Source organism: Gavia stellata, chromosome 12, assembly GCF_030936135.1.
Source record: "Gavia stellata isolate bGavSte3 chromosome 12, bGavSte3.hap2, whole genome shotgun sequence".
NCBI lineage: Eukaryota > Metazoa > Chordata > Aves > Gaviiformes > Gaviidae > Gavia > Gavia stellata.
In genome coordinates this window covers 25,735,751-25,757,808 of record NC_082605.1, presented here as the reverse complement: position 1 = coordinate 25,757,808, position 22,058 = coordinate 25,735,751, and the positions used below count along the sequence as shown (strand labels likewise).

General features: G+C 40.6%; 1 protein-coding gene across 1 annotated transcript in view; it reads left to right on the top strand.

Moving 5' to 3' along the window:
- FGD5 (FYVE, RhoGEF and PH domain containing 5) overlaps positions 1–21,561 on the top strand; it is a 116,224-nt gene extending 94,663 nt beyond the window's left edge. The window contains exons 13-21 of the mRNA XM_059823209.1: positions 2,680–2,763; positions 4,379–4,458; positions 8,523–8,622; positions 11,751–11,888; positions 12,953–13,055; positions 14,791–14,921; positions 16,661–16,789; positions 18,554–18,702; positions 19,445–21,561. Of these exons, the coding sequence (XP_059679192.1) occupies positions 2,680–2,763; positions 4,379–4,458; positions 8,523–8,622; positions 11,751–11,888; positions 12,953–13,055; positions 14,791–14,921; positions 16,661–16,789; positions 18,554–18,702; positions 19,445–19,481 (951 nt within the window). The 3' untranslated portion in view covers positions 19,482–21,561. The remainder of the gene's footprint in view (positions 1–2,679; positions 2,764–4,378; positions 4,459–8,522; positions 8,623–11,750; positions 11,889–12,952; positions 13,056–14,790; positions 14,922–16,660; positions 16,790–18,553; positions 18,703–19,444) is intronic.
- The last annotated feature ends 497 nt before the right edge of the window (positions 21,562–22,058 follow it).

Below are 22,058 nucleotides of genomic sequence, written 5' to 3'. Positions count from 1 at the left end.
TAAATGGGGCTTGCTATTCAAGAAACCCAGTAGCACATTATGCCAGAATCCTGAAAATCTCTGTTAGGAGTTCACATCCTTGGGCTTAGTGCCTATAACTAGTTGCCTTTTCTTGTGGTTTGAAATAAGCCTTAAGTACTGGCACTGATGACTGGCAGAGGAAGTCCTGTTTTCTCAAAAAATCCTTTGAACATTCAGGAGGTAGCAGAATCACCACGCAAATAATGAGATTTCACTAGTATTCTCTTATTTCACAGAGTATCCTCTTAATGTTAGCAATCAAGTCTGCCTGCCTTTTTACCTTTTTCCCACCTGGCTGCCGGAGTCCTAGTTCCTACTAGTAATATCAAGTGAAAATAGCTTTCATCTGCTTTTCACTGAAAGGTTTACATATGCTCAGTTTTTTCTGCCATAGCCTCCTAGATACTCTGTGTGCAGTAGGTTGTGATGAATTTTCTGGTTATGCATAGCCCTGGTTAAACTGGGAATCATCATGTGGTCAGTGCTGTGCAGGTGTCACTGTGCTGATTGGATTAATGTTAGCATGGAGGGTAATTTATGGAGCAATAAGTAAATCACAGAAGAACCCTGTGACAAGCCATTTGTCACCTTGTTCTAAAGAAATCCTATTGTGTTGTTGCAAAAGGAGTAAATGCTCCACTTTAGACTACAGAGAAGAGAACATGAGACTATTCTGACTTGATAATATGCTTTTATATCTTCAGTTGAGAAGTGTTATATTAAAAGGGCTTTAGACTCCCCATGAGTTAAGACTTCCTAGAAAGACACAGAGAAATATACAGTAGAGTGGCCAATGCAGGAGAGCATGGGAATCTTTTTGTTAAAATGTTAGAATGAAATGTTTCAGCGTTTTCTACAAAAATATTGGCTGAGCCTACTCAGTAAACGGAATTCAATTTTTAAAAGTAGTAAAATTTGAAGTAAAAGTTTTGGGGAAAGTCACTCTTCAATATATTTTGCCTCATGTTAATGGGAATCCGCATTGTAAAGATGGGCAGCTAATGCACATAAGCCTGATTTGCTGTGAATCAAACAGCTACTTAATGAACTGGTCTCCACGAGTGAACTCATGAACCTAATAAAGGCAACAACAGTTTTGCTGTTAAGTCCAAGGTGATAAGGATTTAATCCCATGAGTATTAATTCCATGTCATTTTTCTTTAGCTATTGTTTCTGCTCTGTAAGAAAGCTGAACTATGACCTTTTAAGAAAACATCCATAAGGCTCCACTTTCCAGGTTTTTTCAGGCAAGCAAATTAGTGAAAATTTTACACCAGCAGTGTTAGGTGGTCAGGCAGTACTATCAAGACCCCAAAATTTCCAGTCATATAGGATACATTATTTTATTGCCAAATCATTCTTTGGTTTCCTCCCTTGTTCTCTGCGTCTCTCTTTATCACAGTTTTCCTTCCAAAATATAATATTATTACCATTCAATTGGCTATATTTAAATGTCAGAGGAAACCAAGTGAAGCTGGTTTCTGTCTACTTTTTAATTTCTTGAGCATTTCTGCCTTTAAGATGCCGTGTCTCTGGCATCACACAGTATTACCTATGCCTTGGTTTTACATTGCCTTGCACATCTTTGTTCATAGTACCCCAGCACAGTAATCAAGGGGCTGTCTGAGTTTACGCATATTGGTACTGATGTGAGAGGCCTGGGAAAGGCAAGAGAACATGACCTGCTCATTGAAGTAAAGCAGAGAATGCATACATACAAGCGTTATTTTGGCAATGTTAAGGCCTACCGATACTGCTATGCCTTCTAGTAGTAAGGGAAAAAGAGGCCAGCAAAGACCTACAAGGTCCAGTTCTGCTGTTTCATTTATTTGTTTATTGGCATGAAGGTGAAAGGCTGCAATAATGTCTATGATTAAGTTAGGCAAACAGCAGAGAAGACCTGAACGCATTTAGTATGAAGCTGTTTGAAAAACATGCATTCTGCAAGGAGTTGTGAGAACTATGGAAATATTCGGGGTCTTAAGGTACAGATTTTTTTTTCCTCATAAAATGAAAAAAAGTTTCTCTTTTTGCCCTTCCGTGGTCTCTGCTGCAGCCCACAGACTCAACAAAGCTGTCATATGTCTAGGCGAGTTTTGCTAGCAGTGAAGTACAGTTACTGCTCTCAAATATCCAAACCATTCCTCCCGGAATCATTCCCCCAGACCGTGGCACCTCTTCTCACTTCCACTTCCCTTTTGCCCAGAAAATGGAAGTCCGTGAAGCCCAGCCATACTGCTAGCCTCACCGCAGCTTCACTGTCAGGGGGACACAGAGAGTCAGAGCTGCAGCATCCTGGGCAGTTAGTTGGCATTGCCAGGTAGTAAACACAGAGCCTGCTTTCCCTACTTGAACATGGCATTGCCCTTAAAACAAGCAACTGTTTCACCCAAGCTGAATAAAAAAGAGCTGATTATCTACTTGCTTAGCCATTAGCAACAGTCAAAAACGGGAAGAAATCAAAGTCCTGGATGCAGACTCCCCAGAGTTTTGTGGAAATGCAGGTCTTGATCTAAGCTCTGTGGCTTGGGCCTGTCTTTAGTAACAGTCCTAGCAGTTCATCAAGTTACTGCTTGTTCTGAGTATCTCCCCCAGGAGTAATGGGCAGACCTGCAAGCCATATTGCAAATTATTGATTTTGTCTTTCTCTTCATATAGATGAATGATGTTCTGCTGTACACATATCCCCAGAAGGATGGCAAATACCGACTGAAAAACACCTTGGCTGTGTCAGGCATGAAGGTAATGCCTCATCTGTATTATAGGCTGGAATTAAAGTTGTATAGTGGGCTGTTAGTGCTTTGCTGGTTTATGTCTCATATCCAGCTGAGGGCAAGGGGAACAAGGGGATGGACCTGTTATCAGGGGATTCCCTTGCCTCTTACAGGAGATAAAAGGAAAAATAATATAAAGCAAACATAAAAGATTATCTGTAAGGCTGTGACTTAATATGACAGCCTTATTCAGGCTGCATAAATAATACAAGCCAAAATCAGATTTACCATCTGATCATGAAACTGGAGACAGAAAAGATTTATTATCCCATTTTGTCCATTCCCCTTTTCATGTCGTCAGCCAGTACATGGTTGTTCCCTAGAACATATTCATTAGGGCTTAGTCTGCCTGGTTTTAAACTCCTGCCACTCAAAATTTATATAAGCCTTCATTTGTCTGGTTTTCATGTGCCTTTTAACTGTTTTCATCAAAAGCATTAATGGGTTCAAAAAGTGATTAGCCAATTTGATGGTGAAAAGGTGTATTGGAAGCTATCACATGCAATGACATAAACAGTCTTTTCTTCAGTAAATTTCTAAATTGCAGATTACAGAAACTGGACACAATTATCCTGTTCTTACACTCTTTCCCTAAGCATCCACTGGCACCAGTACCTGTGCAACAGGAAATACTGGGCTGGAGAGGTCTTTGTTTCTTGCCTAGCCATCCATTACATACCTCCTGCCAAGAACCTTCATAATGTTCTATAGCTAATATGCCAAGGTGTATTTATGTGAAAGAGGGCTTGAGGTGGCAAGTCAGGAGTTTGGGGATCTAGGAAACATGCAAAATGAGAATTACTAATTGATTCCAGCAGAATGGCACAGGTGGGTTATGAAAAGGTGGGACACTGATGACCCTAGAGACCTGATAGTCTAAAACTAACTATGGGTTTCCAGCTGGGGTAGGAATCGCCAAAACACTCCACCATTAAGTGACAAGGAGTTGCAGAGCAAGTCCTTGTTGGGGTGCATTTGAAACACTGAGTCACTGGCATAATAGATGCTTGTTAATAACAACGTATCAATACCATGAAGCTATGTTTCTCCTTAGTTGCTGTTAGTAGGCAACTAATACATTACATGTCAGGGAAAAGGTTTTAGCTGAGCTGCAGTTTTTAAGTTTTTTTTTTTTGCTCTTAAAGAGCCTTGCTGCAGACAGGCATTCACTGAACTGAAGTGCTTCACTGTGTAATGTCTGCATGTCAGGAAGAAAGTTACTTCCATTCATTCCAAGAATAGCCAAAACTTTTGCCCAAAATGCTCTGACACTTGTCAGACTAAACATCTCCTAAGCTTGTCATATTAAAATTGAACCCTGATTGATACTTTATCCTTACCTTTATAGTTGGATTAAATGATTTTTTTTCCTTTAGCACCACCACCATATTGAAATAGAGAGCATTCCTCATTACACCAGCAATACAAAAGACAGAAAACCCTACCTGCCCATCTCTTTGCATTGAAGTATGAAACAGATGGCTCGGACATCATAGATCCATATGCATTGAGACTTGTACGGTGTACTGGTTATAGACAGTTTAACTCATGTCCACATTCATGTTCATGGCATTTGTCTCTAGGTCAGCCGCCCAGTGACAGAAAAAGCCCAAAACGTCCTGAAGATCGAGTATGATGAATATTGCCTGACCCTGTCAGCAAGGTACTGTCCCCAAACAGCCATGGCAGAGGATGTTACATTCTAGAGCTGTATCTCTAGATTAGTCTGACCAATACCCAAGACTTAACTGGTTTTTCATTCTTTTTTAACTCAATTTCAGTCTGTGCTATTGAGACAGACAATAGCTGAGTGCTTGATTACACAATGAAGATACTCATTATAAATGTGAAGCTCATAAACTGTAACTAATTCAACTCATATACTGAGTAAAGATTAGGCTCTTGATAACATCTTAAAGAGAAAGGAAAGAGAAGAAAGTCTGTTACTAAGAAGCCTGAGTCCTTTCCATTATCTTTCACACTTTTCCCCTGTGACATTAAGAGTATGTTATATCTCCCTTTTATAAGTTCACTTGTTACCTCATACCACTAGGGTGGCAAAACTGCTGGAGAAAATAGTAGTTAGGTAATACCATGCAACAGATATAAAAGCATTTAATAGTGCCTAAATGACAAAGACAAAATTAAACCTTACTGGCAATCTCATGCGTCTTTCTAATAAAAGGAATTTCACTAATGAGTTTGTGTAGTGCTAGTACTGATTGCAACTGGGAGTTAGGATCTCTGTCCTGGGATCATAAGCTAATGCCAGAAAGAGATTGTAGGTCAGTTTCTGATCAGAAGATAGCAGCGTACTGTATTTTTTCGTGCTTCTAGCCCAAAATTATCCTGCAGATTTACCTAGAGCTACAGCAGAAAGGTGGCTGGCTTGATTTTCAGGTGTAATTTACTACAAAAGACATAGCACACTGCAGTGGTATTAAAATTAAGTCTTCCAAATAACAAGGTCTTCAGTGCTTTTAAGTACTGACTTTCCCACTATCAGTCTCCAACTACAGCATGGCTGGAAACACAGCAGACTTCCCTGAATTGCACAGTGCAATAGAAAGACAGGGAGGGCACTTCCTTATTCAGAATAAGAATTTGGAGCGCTCATCCTTCCAGAGCACTTGCCATCTGTGGGCAGTGCTCAGATACCTGTCAAAATGTTTTTTTTCTATTTCCTTCTATAACCAGCAAATAAGAAAATAGCTGAGATTTTCTTAGAGCTGCACACTCATCATAACCCTCAAAATAGACACACAGTACTTCTGAATTACCTGCTGCCAGTTACAAAACCAGGATGTGTACAGTCCTTCTGTATTGTAGAGGGGAAATAACTGCTGCATGTCCCTTTTATTCAGGGCAACTGAAGTTGGCATCCCTAGTGAGAAGCTTGGGATGTTCTGCTTGCATTGTTAATGTTGTTTCTTTGCCTTTGGTACTCATATCAAGTCTGTGCTTAGTTAGCCTAAACAAAGCATGTAAGGCCACTGCGAGCTGCATTTCTTTGGTAGTAGATAGAACCAGGGCCTGAGACTAAGGTTGCCCTTCTGATAACAGCCAGACGGAGACCTTCCTTGTGCTTGCTTATTCTGGGACCGATCTGCCGAAAGTCACCCAAGAACATTTTTTCCTCTCCCTTTCTGCACTGGCTGGCGGAGCTGATGAGACACTGGTGGGACAGCATGCTCTCCTAACCCCACTGCACAACATCCTTGGCCTGCTATACTCACCAAAAGGGGCACCAAAGACAGAAAAGTACCAAAAAGCTTCAAGTGTGCCTAAAGACTGTATCTTTTACTGCTCACACTGAGGTGCTGCAAGTCTGCACTGAGGGCCAGTTGTTAACAATCACAACCCAAACTTCAATTACACTTATATGAGACAAGGTGAATGCATTGAGGAAATATGGCATGAGCGCCAGGGACTAAAGGCAGTGGAATGAGGATGACCAACGCTCAGAAGTCAGTGTGGCTATATGAGCAGGTGGCACGGTGAAGTCTTTACATCTCCTGCTGAAAATGGCTCACTTACCCAAAGAGCCATGTTATTGGCTTGCAGTGAGCTGGTAACAGATCTGAGCACAGACCCTTTATAGAGAAGGCTCAAACTGCTCTTGTACCTTTACTTGCATTTCAAAAATGTTCTTCTTGGGCACAGGGGTAACCATGTGGTGCCCACATGAAATACCAGAGCACTGGGAGAACACAGTCAGTGTTACCTCCCTAAAAGGCTAATTCAGAATGGCAGTGATAGCACTGACAAAATCCCATCCCACCCCAGTCCAGTGTCTGTGTTCCATGGATGTCCCCTGCTGCCCAGGAGACTGCAGTGACAATTTGACCCTCTCTTTCTATTTGCTTAAGGAAGAATATATGAGCCAACACTGACAACTGATGGCTCGGCACAAAAGGTGCAGCCCAAAAATCATACAAGGACCAAATGTGGCAATGGTGAATCAAGGTCTGAGCTTTTATGAGCCTCATCGGTTTGGCAAAAATTCCTCTGAGCATTCATGCAACCAATGAAATAGCTAATTAAGAATAGGCTAGTGCCAATTGACATAATTTATCTTACTCATCAGCAGACAGGTGTTATTCCCACATTTAGACACTAGTAACCTGTAGTTACTGCCTACAGATGTTTAATGGAGTGGAGAAGAGGTTAAAGGGGCCAGTTACATATCAGGCTTTTAACAGCAGATTGTCCCTCTTACCTGTTTTTGCCAAAGTGGCTTTAATTTACATCACTACATGGGCCATGATTTCCTTTGTTTTTTTAAATCGTATCTTAATTCTCAAGTGAAGAGAATTTCCAAGAAAGAATTAGCAAGAGAAAGGTTGAAACCAGGACTTCTTTTAGTGCTTTGCAGGCTGTGAACATGATTTGTCTGGAAGATACAGACATCTTCAGATTTCTTAGAAAGTGTGATTTGACAGGACTTTTGGTAGTAATAAGGACTGACTAGTAGTGTGACTCTCGCCAGAGGTGATCTCCTGTAACATAGCCCCTTGGCATGCAGAGGTTAGCCTGTATGCAGTAAATACACTTGTTCAGAGTTTCTGCTCCAGGCTTGTTGATTTTTACAGAGGCTGGTGTTTTTCAGACAAGGGCTTATGCTCACGGTGCAAAGGGATGCTAAGTCAGAGATCATTGATAAAACCTGGCATTTCCTCTCTTTTTATGCTTTATTATGTTTTTAAAGACAAATTTTTCTCAGATGTCTTGTTTGGTGGCGTCCATGAGGACAGTGTGAGGAAATCACAGCTGAACAGCACCTGGCAATGATGCCACTGCTAATTTTCGCAACAAAGTCTGGAGGGTAGCTTTAATGTGAGTGGCTGGTATGGCTCGGGGAGGGGAGACCACACTGAGTCGCATTCCGTCCTGTGACTGGTGCTGGGAACAGCTAGAGCTGTGGACCGTTTCAGATGGACAGGAAACGCAGTTTGAAGTCACAGCAGGAAAACCAGCTAACACAGGCAGGACAGCTTATGGCTGTCACAGAGCGAATGCATCTGGGAAGTAACAGGCTCTAAGAGCCCTGCTGCTTTTCTGGGATAGCTGGACTGGCAGAGAAACACAAAGTGCTCACTGTTTTGCCTTGTGCAAAGGGGGCATCTAGGGGCCAGTCTGGAGAACTACTGGCCTCCATGCATAACTAGAGGGAATGCAGAACTTCCTTCCCAAACTGCTGTCCTGGCCTCTTGCCAGGAGACTGGAGATTGTCTATAATGGAGCTAGAGGAAAATGAAAGCATTCACATCTCTACCATGGGTGACAGACTTCTGCATTTCCCAACACGCAGATCATCTAAGGATCCCACTTGTAGAGATGAGCATAAACACGCTTACTTTGAGCAACCCATGCCAACACTACATGCCCTAGAGTGCCTAAAAGCACATGACATAAAGAGACATTTCATATGGCCCTATGTGATCTAGCATTGCGTGGCTTACAGCACAGTCAGAGACTACTTTGAAAAATTTCCTAGGCATTTAGTTCCTTCTCAGTCACAGTCCTAACCATGGATCTACACTAATCATCCCGCTGAATATGTCCAACAGTCAATTTTGTTCCTGGTCAGAAAATTACCAGTTCAATGCAATAGTGGGGAAAAGCAAACATTCATAAAGTGAAGCTTTTCTCCTCTGATCCAGAAACAGCTTGTTTCAGTCCAGGCTGTGCATGGCATTGACTGCTCTGCTGTATTTCATTCCACAGCTCTTGCTCGGAAAGGGATGACTGGTACAGCTGCATCAGCAGACACATCCCAGATGACTGCAAAGCTCACAACACTTCCACTTTCCACAGCAGCGTGGAGGTAAAAGGAGGCCAAGTCTTTCAATGCTTGAAAGGGGAAGGGAGAAGGGAGACAAAGAGAGATAAAGGAAAGGAGCAGGGTTATAAAATGCAAAGTTCCTAGTGGCAAGAACGTTCTTACTATTTTCATTTAAACCAGTATGCCAGGCTTAAATAATGAAGCTCATCACAGCTCATGGGACAGCTCTGAAATGGTAATCACACTCTATACTCTGAACTTTGCTTAAATAGGAATTCTTCTGGAGGAATACTATTTTGTCTTAAAGGGTAACTATTTTGGATGAACTAAAAATAGCTACAAACTTCGTAGATTTTAAGAAAACAAAACTACCCATTAGTTACACCAATATCATACACACAATAAAATCACTGCCAGTGCAAACCCCACCAACAATATTCTAATTGTACCAGCACAATTGATGTATATTATTGTAATCTCATTCATTTCAGTTGTACTTTGCCAGTACAATTGGCACTGACACAGGTTGCCCAGGGAGGTTCTGGAGTCTCCATCCTTGGAGATACTCAAAAGTCACCTGGATGCGGTCCTGGGCAGCTGGCTGTAGGTGGCCCTGCCTCAGCAAGGGGGTTGGACCAGATGACCTCCAGACATCCCTTCCAACCTCAGCCATTCTGTGATTCTGTGATTTAATTTCTGAAGACTTCAGAAAGTAAAAATTCAAAAAACAAAACAAGATTTTCCTTCTGGCCTGAAGCTAATCTACTTTCAAATATATAACAAGAAAAAATTAGAAATTAGTTAGTATAGCAACCTAAAAATATATATATATATTTAGGCCAATGTCAGTATACCCAACGTCACTCCAATGTTCAAAAAGGGCAAGAAGGAAGACCCAGGAAACTACACACCAGTCAGCCTCACCTTCATCCCTGGAAAGATGATGGAACAGCTCGTTCTGGGCGTCATCTCAAAGCATCTGAAGGAAAAGGTTATCAGAAGTAGTCAACATGGATTCACCAAGGGGAAGTCATGTCTGACCAATCTGATAGCCTTCCACGATGGCATGACTGGATGGATAGATGAGGGGAGGGCAGTAGATGTTGTCTACCTCAACTTCAGCAAGGCTTTCGGCACTGTCTCCCACATCATCCTCAGAGGCAAGCTTAAGAAACGTGGGTTAGATGAACAGACAGTGGGGTGGATCGAAAACTGGCTGATAGAGCTCAGAGGGTCGTGATTAGTGGCACGGAGTCTAGTTGGAGGTCTGTAACAAGAGATGTTCCCCAGGGGTCAGTACTGGGTCCAGTCCTGTTCAATATATTCATCAGCGACCTGGATGAAGGGATAGACTGTGCCCTCAGCAAGTTTGCTGATGACACAAAACTGGGAGGAGTGGCGGACACACCGGAAGGCTGCGCTGCCATTCAGCATGATCTGGACAGGCTGGAGAGTTGGGCAGAGATGAACCTTATGAAATTCAACAAAGGCAAGTGTAGGGTACTGCACTGGGGGAGGAATAACCCCATGCATCAGTACAGATTAGGGGCTGACCTGCTGGAGAGCAGCTCTGTGGAAAGGGACCTGGGAGTCCTGGTGGACAACAGGACGGCCATGAGCCAGCAATGTGCCCTTGGGGCCAGGAAGGCCAACGGCATCCTGGGGTGCATCAAGAAGAGTGTGGCCCTCTACTCTGCCCTGGTGAGGCCGCATCTGGAGTCCTGTGTCCAGTTCTGGGCTCCCTGGTTCAAGAAGGACAGAGAGCTGCTGGAGAGGGAACAGCAAAGAGCTACAAAGATGATTAGGGGACCGGAACATCTTTCTTATGAGGAAAGGCTGAGGGACCTGGGTCTTTTTAGTCTGGAGAAGAGAAGACTGAGGGGGGAATCTTACCAATGCTTATAAATACTGAAGGGGTGGGTGCCAGGAGGATGGGGCCAGTCTTTTTTCAGTAGTGTCCAGTGACAGGATGAGAGGTAATGGGCACAAACTTGATCATAGGAAGTTCCATGTAAACATGAGGAGGAACTTCTTTACTTTGAGGGTGGCAGAGCACTGGAACAGGCTGCCCAGGGAGGCTGTGGAGTCTCCTTCTCCGGAGATATTAAAAACTCGCTTGGATGCATTCCTGTGCAACCTGGTCTGGGTGACCCTGCTCTGGCAGGGGGGTTGGACTAGATGATCTCCAGAGGTCCCTTCCAACCCCCATCATTCTGTGATTCTGTAAACCAAATCCTTTTTCAATAAATGAAAAAATAATTTCTTTTGCAGCTCTGCTTCTGATGTAAACCTGAATGGGCGCAAGGAGAAATTTGGAGGCATTTGATTTTTCTGTGTTTAAACCCTACTTGTCTGCAGAAGTCTAATTTCCTCATAGGAAGCCCTCCTAACAAACAGTCCTTCAAAGGCACAAGAGCTTGAGCTATTTGTGCCAAACAATAAGCTGCTGTGAACTGACAGTGGGGTACCCATAATACTTTGGTGCTGCACCTGAAGTAACACAACTTCTCAACATGGCTTACTAGATTGGGTTCAGTTCCACACTGACCATGGCTCCCTGGGCTTGGAGCAAAGACACCTGTACAACATTACAACATGGTGCATTCCAAGAAATAGGAACAGTGAATGCATTTTTTAAAGCTGCTTACATATATTCAAATCAGCCATGGCAACCATGGATCAGATTTGGATTGGTTTTACTGTTTTCTGTACTCTCTCTTCCCCGATCATAGAACTGTCCCAAGGTGTAATAACATAAAGAGCTCAGGCCCTTTTCGACTGAAAGCTACAGAGCTTTTTATGGATATTATTTCTAAATTACTAAAAAGATGGCTTTAACTCATATTCTTACCTGCAGTCTGCATATGCAATGAATCAGATCCTTGACTGATGTAGAAAAGTATCAGTGCAGGACCAATGATAGATCTACATGGATTTTTACCTGTTGTGACTCTGGCTTTAACAGCACCACGTACTGATTGGCCACAGTCCTTCAGTGCTGAAGCAGCTGTATCTCACTTACAGTGTGCATTAGGAATTAGAAAATTTCAGGATCTTAGCAGGTGAAGGTAGACTGAAATGAGAGGAGAACTGTATGTGATGGAGCAGGGCTGACTGAGTGTACTTCGGAAGCATGGATGCTTCTTCATTTGTTCTTGTTTGATTTTAAGCTAAGGGAAAGAATTGGAATACCTTTGGGTGAGAGGCCTCCTACTTTGGTACCTGTGTCCCATGTCATGATGTGCATGAACTGTGGCTGTGACTTTACTCTTACTTTGAGGCGACATCATTGCCATGCCTGTGGGAAGGTAAGAGCTGTACAAGCTTCTCAGGGAGCTTTATTCACACCTCTAGAACACTGGCTGCCACTGCTGTAACATCTGCAAACTTGTAGCAACATCAAGACTAGAATTTGACTTCTCACATAACCTGTTAGTGCTTTGCTAAATTAGGTAATTAGGTTTCTAATGACTTTAGTAGGAACAACAGTAACCTTCCTTTGAGGGTCAAATTAATTCCCAAAGGCTAGTCGTTGAAGGCTTACAGGATAATTGTTGCTGATATACAGCTAGCTCTAGAGACAATGAAGCAATACACTAAAAATATAGGCTCTGGTCTGGAACAGAGTAGTAGCACATCTAGTCCATGTCCTGTCCCTAATAATAGCTGGTAAAATTTTCTTCCAAGAAAAGTGAAGAAACTCAGCAGTAGAGCGTGGTTTGGTCAGTGACCAAAGGGAAAGTTTCCTCTGTGCTCCGTTGAAGAGCTGCTGCCCTTTGCCCTAAATCTAAGGGGATCTATAAGCTTTCTTGGTTTTGTCCCTTTATCACTAACTCTAGAGATTTGTTTATACACATAAACCTGCAGTCCTGTTTTAAACCATGGCTGTCTTTTAGCCTCAATGATTTTTTTTTTTTTGTATCAAACAACCAGTAATTTTTGCTAGTATGAAAAAGCATTTAGTTAATCTAATTCCACAGAGAAAAATCATTCTGTACCTACACAGGGATAGCAGGAACATGCAAGCTTGCTTAAGAAAACAGTGTTACTAACAAAGCTATGAATACAGAAGTAATATTAAAGTGGTCTTTCTGTGATTCACTAGCAGGGAAGGTATAAGTTCCTGGGGAGATGGGCGCAGCAATGGTGCGCAACCAAATACAGTGATCACTTCTGCTTGGCTTACAACAGTGTAAGTCTACAGCAATCACATTTCAGTCAGTAGACTTAACCTGACTGCCACAGTTTTAAGAGAGAGTCATATCTGGTCCACTATCCACTTCCTCTCCCAACCAGCTCAGAGGATTTGTTTTGTATGCGCACATATAAAAATTGAAATTATATTTACGGGCATCTCTCCTTGCTGGAACAGATTGTATGTCGAAATTGTTCAAGAAACAAGTACCCTATGAAGTACCTCAAAGATCAAGCAGCCAAAGTCTGTGATAGCTGCTATGTGGAACTTAAGAAAAGAGGTAAGGTTCCTTCATTCTTGGCAAAACTGACAAACCCATTTCCTGCCTGTATAATCGGGAGGCTTTAGAATCTGCCTACCATGTTGTGTTTTGCTAAAGAGGATTTCTCATTTCAAGCACAAGGCATGTGTATTGAAGTCCCAGGATTCCCAGGCTGTATGACAGCGAAAACTATTTTAAGCAAGCCAGGTTCTCTGAGGGCTCCCCGGCCTTTTAATAAACCAGAATAACTATAAAAACTATGTCCTCTGAGGAGCGGCTGAGGACACGGGGTTTGTCTAGTTTGGAGAAAAGGAGGCTGAGAGGCAACCTCATTGCTCTCTGCAGCTTCCTGAGGAGGGGAAGTGGAGAGGGAGATGCTGATCTCTTCTCCCTGGGATCCAGTGATGGGTCAAATGGGAATGGTTCAAAGCTTCATCAGAGGAGGTTCAGACTTGACATTAGGAAACATTTCTTTACCCAGAGGGTGGTCAAACACTGAAACAGGCTTTCTAGAGAGGTGGTCAACGCCCCAAGCCTGACAGTGTTTAAGAGGCATTTGGACAATGCCCTTAATAACATGCTTTAACTTTTGGTCAGCCCTGAATTGGTCAGGCAGGTGGACTAGATGATCCTTATAGGTTCCTTCCAACTGAACTATTCTATTCTGTGATGTAATTGTAGGTGATAGCTCTTCCCTGTCACTTCTAATGAATTATCCATTAAAGTAAAACAATGGCTTTACAGTTCCTCACTGTCCTCATCCATGTTGTAGCTTTTACAACATGAAATGCTGATGTAAAGTGCAGAGTCACTAAGAGCTTTTCTACATGGGGAGTTAGTCTGGTTACAGACGAAAGCATGACTTCAAAGCAGAAGAGGCATTGCCTAACTAGAATTCTGTATTATTGTCCTACTATAGAAGTCCCTTTTCTGATTTAAATACACATCCAAATCAAAGACAAAGGCGGGGCAGGGGTTGCATATATATGAACAGAGAATGAACAAGAAATAATGTTCTTGCATAACTATTCATGTAGACGATATCTAAAAGTAGGCACATTATACTGTCAAGAATAAAAAGGCGGGGACAGATGAAGTTTAATTTTTCCATCCTGATTAAAGAAATTCACACTAGCCAAGCAAACACATGAACAGATGATGCCACAACAGCCAAAAAAGCATCCCCACGCCACTGTGCGTGCAAGAAATGAAAACTCAGATTTGTGCTAAAAAAATGCTATGCTTTACTAAGAGCTTCCAGATAATGTGTGTTGCCAGAAGCGAAATCATGAAGATATAAACTCAGACAACTGGGGTTAATGGGCATTGCCAGAGACAGAATAACTCTCTCCCATTCAGAACTCAAAGAGAATGGTTCATACAGAAAGAATGTCCCATTAGTGAATCTATCCTGCAAAGGTGTTACAAAACATAGAGGAGACAGATGGAAAAGCCATTTGCTTAAGGCTGATTTAAAATTAGAAGAAAACAAGCTGTGTTCTGTGCTTTGTCAGCTTTCTTGCAGGCTTCTTTCAAGTAGCTGTAGGTTATTACCATCAACCTAGGGTGCTATGAAATCCACCCATCTAATCAGACTGATTTGAAAGAAAAGCTAAAATAAAAACTGGCTATGGAGGAGGCATTTTCCTTAGTCATTTGCATTAGTGCATTGTGTGTGTCTCTTACCCCTAGTCTGATATGTACCAATTCATCCATTTCCCCCTTCCCTTTCTGAATTTTCTTAATCTTGCAGAGCGGCCACTAAGTGTGAGCTTCCCTCCAACTTCATCCAGGTGTTCAAGCAGTGCCTTCTCCTCTGTCTTCCACAATATTCATTATTCATCTTTTAAGAAACAGAAGAAGATCCCTTCAGCTCTTACGGAGGTAGGACCAAGCTACTTGAGAAAGGCAAGGCACTGTAGAGAACTGTGTGCTCATACTTCAGCAGCTATATTTATAATTTATTCTGTGTGCAGTGGGCTCAGCCCATGCCCTGGTCTACTTTCATCATGCAATAATTTTTTTCTGTTTTTCACAATAGTGTTTAAGATACAAAATACTCTGAGCTCTGAAGATAACCACAGGAGCTTCTTGGGCCCACTGAGAAACTCAATTAGAGCAGCATACTTCAATTTGCTCATCAGCCTGTGAAGTCTTTAGAAAACTAAGATGACTTCAAGGTACTAGATAGTACAAGGCAGATCACAGACAATGACAAGTATCAACAGAGCATGATACACTGTTGACCAGTTACCTTTTTTGACAAGACCCTTACTTCTGAAATCTTACTTTGATTTCAAGAGAAACAAAATACCACTTACTCAGGGAATAGACTCTAGTCCTTGGCAATCAATTCAGGAGCATACATGTTTAATCAGGCACTTTCCCTCCAGCTCAAACCAAACTATTTTAAATAAAGTGGTTAAAATCTTCACCCCACCAACATAAACAAATAAAATTCCCACCAATTTCAATGGGGCCAGGATTTCTCCAGCTATATTAGTTTTCTTTCCAGGAACAAGGTCCCAGTCATGTTGATGTAGTCTAGGTAGCTAAGTTGCCCACTGAACTCAAGCACAGTAAGGTACTCCCATTTCACTGAGAACAGCAGGTATTTATCATTGTATTAAAGAGAACGGGGTGCAAACATATTGCTGAACTCATTTTACAGTCGAGACACTGGAATTTCTTGAGGTTGGTTTGTTCTGAGGTCAAACTGAGCCAAAGATACAAGCATGTAATACAAACACACGAATACTGAAAGAACCGGCAGGCAAAATTTCAGCCCCATTAGGAAAAAAGCATTGCCTTTCTATCCACAAGGAGGCAGCACATGTTTATTAATATGAACTGTCTCACAACAGCATTGCTCCATAACTTTTTCTAACTTGCTTTACCCAGGCCCTGGTACATTTCTGTTCTGCTGCAAAACACTGCTATAGCACTGGCATAAGAGAAGACTGAGCAGTGATACAAAAGCTGGTTTTGAATCTCTGCCCTTTGTTTCTAAATCCAATACTATTACAGTTTACTACTGTAACTAATAACATACACTGCATGTTGTGTGTGTGTAGTTCCAGCTACTCAAAATCTGAATCTTTAACAACATTAAGCACGTAGATCTCAAAATACTGCTGTGAGAAGGGTAACTCTTCTCAGAAATATTATTTCACAAATGAAACCAAGTCATAGTCAAGTGATTAACATAAACTGATATAAAATCACTGCAAAGTCCTAAATATACCCACATCTGAGAAGTGTTCAGCCACAAGACTGTAACTCCCTTTTGGAAGCATGTACTTTTAATACAGAAAAAAACAGACCTGAGAAAAGGAACAAAATTCAGCTTCTCAGAACACAACTGTAAACTTGCTGACCTCAATAATAACCCAACTGCATATTTTCCATCAGAGTTACTGAGAACTAAGTTTAACCAGAAATCTTCAAACAGTTAAAAAGAACTATAATACCACGCTTACATTTTTTCTGTCTCTATATTTTTAATGGTCTGCTTATGGTTTTACGGACATAGACCTGGTTGTCTGGTGTGATGTGAACATGCATAATCAGGAAGGGAAAAGCCTTTGCTGTTAAAAATCCTGATTTCTCCTACTCTGCTCCAGGTGGCAGCCTCAGGAGAGGGAGCTACCATCAGTGGTTACCTCAGCAGATGTAAGAGAGGCAAAAGACACTGGAAGAAACGCTGGTTTGTTATCAAAGGCAAAGTCCTCTACACCTACATAGCAAATGAGGTACTGTGCAATCTGACTTGAAGTAGTTTCCTATCTGAGTTCCCTTCTTTACTCCCTGCAGGCAGCACAAGTAAATGTGAAAAGTATAAATGGCAGTTCTCACAACTACCTGCCTTCTGAGACCTGGTCCTAACAGGCTGAGTCCCCAGGGAGCTGTCCTTAGGTGAGGGGCCCAGCCACAGCCCTAGCTGGACCTCGGCAGCCCTCTTCACAAACTGCCCTTCATTATTTGACTTCTTGCTATTCATGCTATTCTATACTGTAAACCACTGTGAACCTTAGTCTACATATTTACACCTGAAGACTTCAAGGTCCTTAGGTGTTCTCTGGTACACTTGGTAACTGCCAGGTATTTTGTAGATAGATGGTGCTATGATGAGAGATTCTTGTAGTTTTGCAAGTATAAATAGGACGCATTTCTCCTACTAGTACTAACAGGGAAAGACAGGAGGCAGTCTGCAGAGATGAGAATACTGCCTTGTGTGTTGGCCTGTAAGCTCCTCCTTACAGCCAAGGAGGTTGGATATCAACTAGATCATGTTTATGTATTTTGTCTTTTCCCAGTCCCTTTCCTTATTTTAATTTCTTCTCCTCTGTGAACAGCTGCAATACAAATAAACTTGAAGTAAGTGTGATATAAAGTTTGGTTATAACTGACAGATTTCATAAGCAGAAGCATAAAAATTCATTTTGCTGAACAAAGGACACAGAATGCAAGAACTGTAGTAACAGCAATATTTGGTACTTCAAGACTTCAGAACACTTTGTGAACACCTATTAAACTTTCATCACCACTGTGATGGTTGCATGAAGCAACATTACCCCCTTTAAAGAGATGAGGAGATTGAGACACAAAAGAGTTCATTATTTGGCCAGCAATTCAGACCATTAGCATAAAAATCTGTATCCAATACATTTATCTTACCTCTGCTAACCTTAAAAGTGATAATTTCTGGTTCAACAATAGGGAAAAAGCAATGGATGGCTAATTACAGTTTGCATTCCCAGTTTGCAATTTAACTTCTAAAAGCAGAGGCAAAGGCAACATACACATATAAAAAACATGACCTAAATAGAGTGACCAAAACTGCAGCTATCAGTTAACAGCTAAACTGCAATTTGATTAAGGCTTATTGTTTTCTTTAAGCTGCACAAAGCCGTGTCTGGCAAGCAAAATTCATGGACATTTCTTAGGAGTAAATTAACAATTAATTGCATTACCAGCTCAGAAATTTCAAAGTTGCGTTTTGGAAAGCAAGTGTGCGGTTTGAGACAGTGCAGATTTCTAAAAAAGTTCCTAGTGCTATGAAAGGAAATTACAAGGTACCAAAAAGACTACTACTTGCACTCAGCAAATAAAAAGGGTTGAAAGGAACATAAGTGGGAGCGGGTCTCAGGCTTTCAGAACTGTTGCTGTATTGTCCCATACTCTCAGCAACCTCTAGTTTGTCTCTTGGACCATTATGTCAAAGATAGCCATTAAAGTAATGGCTAATTTGACCTTCATGGCCATGTGGATGATCATGAAGAACTGGACTTTCAGAGGTGGTGTTTGAGTTTAGGACTAAGACTAGATAAACATGTGCAGTACATAGGCACTGCTCCTGTTTAGGTTAAGAGCCACCAGTCCAGCAGAACATTCACACTACTGCTTTTGCAGTCCTGTCAGAGAGGGGTTATATCATTATTTGGTTTTCAGAAAGAGCCCTCAAACCGTTACAAGCTTTCTCTCTATATTTTGGTTCACTTCTTGTTTACTTTCAGGACAAAGTTGCCACAGAAAGTTTACCTTTGTTGGGTTTCACCATTGTCCCAGAAAAGGAGGAAGGAACTACGGATACAGTTTTCCATCTCTACCACAAGCAGACTCTCTTTTATAGTTTCCGAGCAGAGGATAACAATTCAGCACAGAGGTACGGGGCAGACTTCCACACGAACCAGTCCACAGGTCCAAAAGCTTATGTACGGCTTTTTCCTCTCCTTCACATCAGAATGCCTTCATAAAAAAGGAAACAAACACAGCTTTCAGAGTGTTGATTAAGCCCAATTGCATGTGACTGGCCTGGGTGACATTAAAAATCTACCTAGTGGTTTTTCATGCTCCCTTGTATAGGTAAAGAGGAGGCTGAGTCTCAAAGAGTCATGCCTAGAAATCTGTCTGATGTGATTACTGTACAGAAACTTCTCTGAATTATGTGTTCTATTTATCCACCTCTTAGCTTCCTCATCAACAAATAATTGTTTAGATTTCCCATTCTAATGCTACTGCTTCCACATAATAAAATAGTCATTAAATTAGTAATAAAAATGCCAGCATCTCAGGACACACAGGGAAGGAAATGAGTGTTTATGGGAGGTTTTGTTGCTTTTAAATATAGTTCAGCGGTTTCATCTTTCCTATTCTAAGGCAGCACTTGTACTATCTTTGAGATTTTACAATAAATTACTGGTAAAGGTTGTATTAGAACACAAGAGTCCTAGTACCCAGTTCCCTGCTTTAATCACAAAACGATAGTTCCTCATTAGAGCTGGGATGGAAAATACAGTCATCTTCAGGCTTTACATTCTTAAAATACTTATTTTTCTTAAAATACCTGTGTTCTTAAAATGCATATAATTTTATATGTACCACTTTTTCTTTCCTGCCCTTTTTAGGTGGATTGAAGCCATGGAAGAAGCATCCGTATTATAGCAGCTATCACTCAATGGACTTGGAATAAATTCTCAGATTTCTATACATTCCTTCATCTGTCTTACAAAACTGAACAGTGTATTTTAGGCAAACTGGCTACATGCACTGGATATGAACTGTTTCAAAATTGCTTTTTTTGCTTCCTCCTCCTTACATCCGCATTTTTGCAAATGGAAACTTTAAAATAGAGAATATTTATGGTGATCTTTATATCTGTGCAAGTTCAACCCATACTATAAGCTTCTCCTCTGATCCCACAGTAAATGAAGTCTAAAATCAAGACAAGAAAACACATGGAAATACTGACTACAGTAAGTAACAGGCTCAGTTCTACTTACTCTAGAGCACTACCCTATTTCATTGGGTTGGTTTTGATGTCTACCATGAAATGAGAAACAATGTAGTAAACAAATGCTCATTTAAAGCACTTTATTATGTTTATTGAACTACAGCTTCATTTTTTCCTGTTTCTCAGGAGTTCTGTGGCCTGATTTATTACTCATCCATTAACAAGTGCCAGCATTAAATTATGCCCCGTGTATGCTAAATTGCTTCCACAGAAAATGAAAAAACAACACATTCAATTTACCTGGTCTACCAACACTTCACTGGCTATGATCCAGGGTAATTACTTACTACCAATATAAAGTTTTACACAGATCACTGTATAATTTATTTTAAAGGGTTTCATTTCATACCACTGCAGTACTTTGAAATGCACTCCAGTAGCTCTACAAATCCAGACACTGAATAGTATCACTTCTCCCTAAATACTGCATCAGACTCAAACCCAAAGGTTATTTTTAATTTATTATAAACCTACAGACAGTTTTTATTTAACACTAGTCTACCTAGTAGTGTTAAGATTTTTATCATCTATTTAAATAGTCTCTTTATTTTAAAAGCTCCTGTTGTTTCTGCTGTTCTTGTTATGAAAAATGTCATCAAAAGTTTAATCCATATAACGAGCGCACCATTCGAAATATGCTGGTGGGCCGAAATGCACTTGTCTGAACCTGCTCTGCTGGAGTGCTTTGAAACTCCTGTGGCTAAACTATCTCACATCAGACTGCTGTTGTGCACTACATCTCCAGGGCTGGATTCTCAGCAGCCAAGTGTCTGTATGACTTCAAAGATGCTACGCTGCTTTACACCAGCTAAGGATATAGATCTCTGGAGTTTGGGGGTTTGGTTTTTTGCTGTTTTGGGTTTTTTTGTTTTGGGGTCTTTTTTTTTTTTAGTGGTTTGTTTGGTTTTTTTTATAAAGAAGGATGAGAAGTGGTGTTCTAATCATTGCAATAAAATGGTTTCATGTCCTATATTTGTCATAATATTTGACTGAGGAATAGAATGGCATTTATGATTAAAATATATCTTTGTATAAAAATACCATGTTCAATAATTTACTTACATTAAAATATATTGGGGGGGTATTACTGTCATTTTTCCCTTTCTTCAAGAAGCTTAATGGATATCTGAATTTTTGACCTTAACAAACTGTTTAGAATTGTCCGTATCTTTAAAGGCCTTTAATACGTATCCAAATGATAAAGGTAGTTCAATTTATCACCTGGAAAAACAACCGTAAAAAAAACAAATACACACCTACCACTGAATAAAAATATAGTTGTTTTGGGGTTTTTTGCTACATCTGAGTTTCATAGTTTCATAAAGAATAGGTTATCATATACAAACAGAAACAAAGTATGAGAAAAGTAAAACTTTTGTATTCTTTCATTAATGGATGAACACCAATGTTAACTCTTTGTTTCATGTTAGAATCATGGCCTTGCTACCAATACACTGTAAATGTTTATCCCCCCTTAAAAACATTTTGCACTGACAAAAAAAATAAGAGAATGTTGAATACAGAGTAAGATCTCTAACCATGGTCCCAAGCAAAACAAAACTGCACTACAGAACAACAGTATTATGAAGATTTAGGTGCTGACATTTAGTGACTGTTGTATGAAGTTTTCAGTTATAAGCAGGAAATGAATACATGAAAATATTTTGTTGTAAAAAATAAGATACAGTGCTATTAAACATTGTTTTAAGTAATGTGGAAAAATAAAAGAGCAAAACGTAACTGCACTTCTACAGGCTTTTCCTTTACATTATTTTTACCTTCTTTAATTCCAGCTTTGCAGTTCCAGTTACTGTTAACAGACACTTACCTATTAACCAATTCTCTGACAAACTAAGGAAGAGCATCAAATCAGAAGATGGTAGTGGAGTTATTCTGGTAGAAACAGGATTTAGACCTAATTGCTATTGTGAATTGTTTCAGTCCACACTACATTTACCTCCTGTAAAGCCCGCCCACCAGTCAACTCTACTTCAGTTACAGATATAAATGGTCTCAATATAGCACAAAGAAAGAGGAAAAAAAATGAAAGTGTTCTCACAATTTCAGTCCAACTGTTAATCTAACTTGAGCAAAGCTAAGGACCAGAGACAAAAATTATCTTCATTTCAGAGTTAATCCAGTAATTACTTTTCAGAAAATTTTAACATCTTCAAATAGAGGTATATAGACATCAGTTTACTATATGCCATTTACTTACAAACAGCTTT